Genomic DNA, 5,935 nt, shown 5'->3' on the forward strand with positions numbered 1-5,935 from the left:
GTTGTGCTGTTCTGTTGTAAATAAATCTTAACCAATGATTCCTAATTGCATCTACTTCTGGAAGGCCAAATAAAGTGCTTTTGCTTTCGCACTGAAACACACAGCGTCTCCCTGACATGACTGCATCAACACTACTGCTGTTCCTGAAACATTTGGGCGGCATTATGTTAATATTTCCACATCGTGACGTAGACATGTGGGGGCATGTTAGAATGAGCCGTTTTAGGGAGGTGTGGTTGACGCTTAACTTTTATAAAGAATATCTCTTTGGATTTGAGACTTTAGTATTTGCAACTTTACAGATCTTCTTTATGCACCAAGAGCTTGTAACACTCCAAAGAGAAAGGAAAACTTGAAATCGCATCATATGACCCCTTTAAGAAAATTAATCAATTCAAGTCCATTTTGATTTCATGTCAACTCCAAAATCAATCAGCCTATCCAGGACAAAGCATCAGAGCACCTGTTTCAATGTAACTGTTGCCTTATTAAAGTTGAACTTCACAGCTGAGAAGATGAGCTTTTAATCAAATTGGCTGTCTACCTAGAAACATGAAAAACACCCATAATGCACTTTGATTATGGCACCGCCCTTCTGCTATTCTGACTGTCTGTGGGTGAGAATACAAAACTGCAAAACATACTGCTCATTTACATACACTACCGACAATGTAAAAATAAAAAGCTAGTTGAAAATTGTCAAACTTATCCTTTAAGTGAACAAATAATGTGCCTCCAAAGCTCAAAGAATGACCAAAGAGAAAGCATCTACAGCAAGCTGACCTGACAGAGACCAACAGTTCTTGCATCAAATTTTCATAAAGACTACTTATCTCTGCATATTTTAGTTGTGACACATATTAGGTCTCTCTCTCTCCATAATGTATTAATCTAATCATGCTGGTGGCAAAATTGTTCAAAATTTAACACGGAATCGAGGATAAGAACACAGTGGAAAGAATAAAGCCATATGGAATGATCTGCTTGAATGTCATGATAGTCATGATTTTATGAGCTGTGAATATTAACAAATATGGGCTACATCTCCAATGGTTCACGGCATATAGTAGTTATATGATGAAGCAAATGCACCAGTGGGTGGAGTGAAGGAGCATCCTCCTTGTTGCTTTGATGCTTGTGGAGAACTTGGATTTTATTGCACAACAGCACAGTTATCAAATCCATACCTCCTTCAACACAAAAGTATTACACAAATAGTCCGGAAGCATGAATAAAAAGTCAGGTGGGGAGGGTCAAGAGGGGAGTCCTCGAGCAGAAAACCTTGTTCAGATAATCCTGAACCATAACCATCACTGAACTCAAATCACAGATAGGCTAACTTGTATTTACAGACACATAGCCTACGCGCGATTTATGTAGAGTGCCCTGATAAATGGCGCTTTGAGGGCATGTTTTCTTCAGGTGCTTTACATATTCAAAGCATGCATTCGGTTTCCAATGATTTTTGTCAAAAATGTTTACATAGCGCGACGTTGAACAGCAAAGGAATTCATCAAATGTATAAATCAAATCTATCACAACCAGAGGAATTCTTCCATTAGTTTTACCAGCGAACACTACAGCAATGTAAACAACACCTTCAATACAATGCGACACCTCCATCTCGTCACCATCAACAATACTATCGACACCAAGACAAAACAACATTTAGAATATGCTTAATATAGTGATACGATACAGTATAGTATTTATTATTGACGCATCAGACAAAAGAAATGTGTTTTTTTATTATTGCGTAGAGTAAATCACTAACAGGAGCTGCGCTTATTCAAATCATCATCACTGGCAGCGATGGAAACGATTCTCCAAAGACGCAGAGGAGAGATTTGACATAACCAGCGCTCCAAAGGTAGCATAAAAATGCGCGTTCTCTAATCGAATCAACGACATAAAAGAATTTGAATGTTAAGTGAATGACACGAGGAGGACCCTCAATCAATAAAATATTCGATTGGCGCGCAAAGCGAAGCCTTAATTCGCAAGTAGGTTAAGCCGCTCTCTAAACATCTAGCACGAGCAGAATAAATCCGAGTCGAAACACAAAACAAAACGAATACACAGTTACAAACCTTTGCTTTCTTCCCTTTCATCCTGATTCTCCTCAGCCGTCGTTTCTGGTTTCATCCCATCCATTTGGAAACGAGTATGTTGGATACACTTCCCTTTGCCTGGTCTCTCTCGCTCCAATATAGGAGTATTTTACAGTCCACCTCAAATATGTAAATATTTTGTCAGAACGGATTTCGCGCAGATAATTGATTCATAAACGATACGAGCTCGGCAGAAGAGGATCTCGCGTAAAGGAAGACTACAAGCAGATACACGGAGGAGAGAGAATCCGTGAGGCGAGGAAAAACAGCCACTCCACTGCCAGTCAGGTTGACATAAACAGTCCCAGCTGTAAACAGTCACACATGCTCTCTCTCTCCGCCCCCCTCCCTCTCTCTGTCCCCCTCCCTCCCCGAATTGATGGGAGGACAGAAAGAATAAACTGCACTTAGGGGTTACATATGAATTAAAAGTGATGTGTGCTAAATGAGACCTAAAGACACAAAGACACTTCAACTATTATTTTATTCTAAACATCCACATTTAAATGGTGAGTGCCCCGTTTTTTAATAATAATAAAACAATGGTCAAACAAAGAAATACCATCTGTCTGGAATCCTCTTAAACAGTATTAATTCTCATGCACATGACCTTCTGCTGCATTCAGCTAAACAAAAGACTTGCACGTACTGGTAAAGTCAACTGTCCAGGAAAGAGAGCACACTAAATACCATCTCTATCATTACCATTTAAGGAGCCTTAAAACCCAGAGGGTATATATGAGGTCGTATTTCAACAGTCCCCCAGTTCAAAAGCAGACACTCATGGGGAGAGTCACATTAAATCCTGATCCTGAAATAGATGGCACCCTATAGTTTATAGGGTTAATGAATGTACAGTATACTTGTACACAACTAATACTAATAACATGGACATGACTAATAGCATAGCTAAGTAATGTAAACTTAGTGTAATTTCTAAAATTCTGGGTTTTAGCTTTTAGCTCCTATTGTTTCCCGGCCGATCCCATGTGACACATTTTACAAGCAATTTAGGATGAATTATACAGTTTGTGTCAACAAATTTGAGCCTATCTTTTACTTCCTGGAAGGTTGCTGAACTGAAACAACCTTGTCTTGGTGGAAGAGGAGAGATTAGAAGATCTTGATCTATGCTTCTCACTGAAATTACAGTATATATAGTAATGAACTGAGGAGTAATAAGAACAAATCAGGAGGAGAATTTGTGTGTATTTACATTTATTTGAAAGATATATGCCCTAACATTAATTAGTTCCAAAGACTTATTTTTTTGCCACTATTTGGCGAGGGGGGGGGCTAAGACCATATAGGATCCGATGGGACACACTGGAACTTGTCATGACGCGGGTCTCAGGGACCGTTTTGCTCTGACATACTACAATAATCTCTAAATTTGTAGGTCACCATCACAGATTAAGTGTTTGTCTGGTAGATGAGAAATGGTGTCTGGCACAGTTTATCTTCTCATCACCAAAAAAACAAAAACAAAACATACACAACACATACAACCTTTTTTAACCTTTTTTTTTAAACCTTTTTTAATAAGCACAAAATTATAAGATATTGGCCAAGGTGTCAAATTTGCAAACCTTGGAAAAAGGAGAGGTAAATTTTGTAGAAATTTGTTTTCACTTTGACATTAAAAAAGAACACATTTGTTGCTCATTGTCGAAAAAGCCAAACTAAATCAGTTGTGTTTTAATGTTGGAAAAAAACCACACACACTTTTCCAAGGGGTGAATACTTTTTTATAGGAATTGTAGTCCAAGTTTTTACTGCAAAGCCTTGGAGCTTTTTAAGCCTTGAAGTTTTTTTTAGAGATATACTCTCTCTTTCTCAGGGCAATGTAAAACGGAGGCACTTGGTCAAGAAGAGAAGTATGTTTTATCTATTTGTCTATAAAAGTGGAATTCTATACACCCTCAGAGTACAACAGCCCACTCTCCCTCAAAACAACAGCATAATCCCTCATGGCTGTGTAGTTTAATTACTCTGTTCGCTGTTTATTAACAGGGACAATAGCTACATTTGAGGTCTCTACAGACACTCAGATTAAGAGCCATTTAGCTGACAATAGAGAAAATAACGGATGAACGTTGGCTGCAATTTGTGTTGCAGAAATTCATTATGCCAACAAACTGTCAACAACTGAAAAGCCTTCAATAAACACGGTTTAGGACTAATCGGAGTTTTAAACTATGTTAATTATTGATAACAGCAGAACCAACTGTGGGTAAAAGAAAAGAAAATATTGTGATTGTTCAAAAGAAAGAAAAAATGTAGTGGGTAATAACGATGTTTTAATGACCACAAAGGAAAAAGTAAAAAAAAATCACAATAATAATAATAATAATAATAATAATAATAATTTAAAGATTAGTAAAAAAGTAAAAATTAAAAGAATAGTACAGACAAAAAAAGAAACTACAGGATAAAAGCAGAAAGCACCAAAAATAACATTAAATGACATGGTACACATTAAATTCTTAATCTGACTGATGTTTTTTTTGTTTTGTTTCTTTTTAGCACATGGCCTGAGTAAAGAGATTTTATGTATTCCTGTCGAACAAAGCAATATTTCCTTTTATAAATGTACTTTTTACCCATAATAAAATTGTATTACAATTGGCGGAGATGTCTTTCAAGCTTTGTCAAATAAGCAGCCTATTGTGTAAGGGACAAACTCAAAAGGAAACGATAAAAAAAAAAAATCTAAATTAATAGCAGACTAATGGTCTATTCACATTAAAAGCAGAATTGCACTGGAACAATGGCATAACCCCAATGCACCTTTCAGATGGTCTGCCATTCAAGTATCAGAAGTACAGAATGCAAGAGAAGAAAGTTCAAGATGCTAATTTCATTAATAACTCCAATATGTGCCGTTTGATTTATTTATGAGAGAAAGAATCAAAAAAACAGAATCTCTAGCTTCACATCCATCTTTAATGCTGTTTCCAGATAATTCAGTGTTTCATGTGGGTTAGCAAAACACTAACCCACATGAAACACATGTTAGTGCATCTGGTTATTGCGTGTTCATTGCCAGACCATCAAAAAAAACAAAAATAATAATAAAATAAATAAATAAATAATGGATGTTCATCCCCGTTCTGAATAAGTCGATAGGAATACTATGTATCTAATCAAAATCTTGTTTGCATCACACATTTGTGTTTAGTTAAAGGTCTGTTCACACTGACAAAATGCAATTTAAATAGCACAACATATACAATGAATGGATGAACATATGAACTCATGTCTCAGTCTGCATATTTTCTTCAAAATCAGAAAAAAAGAGATCCACTAAAAAATGTTGGATTGTCAAAGTGTGAATACTAGTATTCAGAATCAGAAAGAGCTTTATTGCCAAGTGTGTTCACACACACAAGGAATTTATCTTGGTGTTAGGAGCTTCCGGTACAGAGAATACAAACAAAGTGCAGACATACATAAAATGAGAGAATAGACAATAAATTATGAATAACAATAGTAATAAAAATATACAGAAAAAGGAAAACTGAATGTGCATATGTTCTATTTACAGATGAAGGTTTAATGAGTTATTTACAGCTGTGCAGTACTGAGGTGTGTTATGTGTTTTTTCAGGTGCGATATGGCCTGGCGGGAAAAACTGTTCTCGTGTCTGGCTGTTTTGGTGCACAGCGCTCTGTAGCGACAGCCAGAGGGCAACAGTTCAAAGAGAGAGTGGGCTGGGTGTGGAGGGTCCAGAGTGATTTTCTTAGCCCTTTTCCTCACTCAGGAGATGTAAAGATCTTGGAAGTTGGGTAGAGGGGCACCAATAATCCTCTCAGCAGTCCTGA

The 5,935-nt window shown here is 36.9% G+C and overlaps 1 protein-coding gene and 1 long non-coding RNA gene across 5 annotated transcripts in view; one reads left to right on the forward strand and one right to left on the reverse strand.

Moving 5' to 3' along the window:
- Positions 1 to 87, forward strand: part of LOC107654260 (uncharacterized) — a 14,117-nt gene extending 14,030 nt beyond the window's left edge. Inside the window, exon 3 of the long non-coding RNA XR_001630317.1 lies at positions 76 to 87. This is a non-coding gene — a long non-coding RNA (uncharacterized LOC107654260). The remainder of the gene's footprint in view (positions 1 to 75) is intronic.
- The window catches only part of LOC107654257 (neuronal membrane glycoprotein M6-b-like), a 68,718-nt gene that overhangs the window by 40,795 nt on the left and 21,988 nt on the right, over positions 1 to 5,935 (reverse strand). For 3 of the 4 annotated variants that reach the window (XM_016441269.1, XM_016441272.1, XM_016441271.1), the window contains exon 1: positions 2,091 to 2,425. The exons of the other annotated variant lie outside the window; for it this stretch is intronic. In XM_016441269.1, coding sequence (XP_016296755.1) covers positions 2,091 to 2,154 — 64 coding nt within the window. In that variant the 5' untranslated portion in view covers positions 2,155 to 2,425. Of the gene's footprint in view, positions 1 to 2,090; positions 2,426 to 5,935 lie in introns of those variants that run through there. 4 annotated transcript variants of the gene reach the window in all.

The sequence above is a fragment of the Sinocyclocheilus anshuiensis genome, unplaced genomic scaffold (assembly GCF_001515605.1).
Source record: "Sinocyclocheilus anshuiensis isolate Anshui unplaced genomic scaffold, SAMN03320099.WGS_v1.1 scaffold551, whole genome shotgun sequence".
Classification (NCBI taxonomy): domain Eukaryota; kingdom Metazoa; phylum Chordata; class Actinopteri; order Cypriniformes; family Cyprinidae; genus Sinocyclocheilus; species Sinocyclocheilus anshuiensis.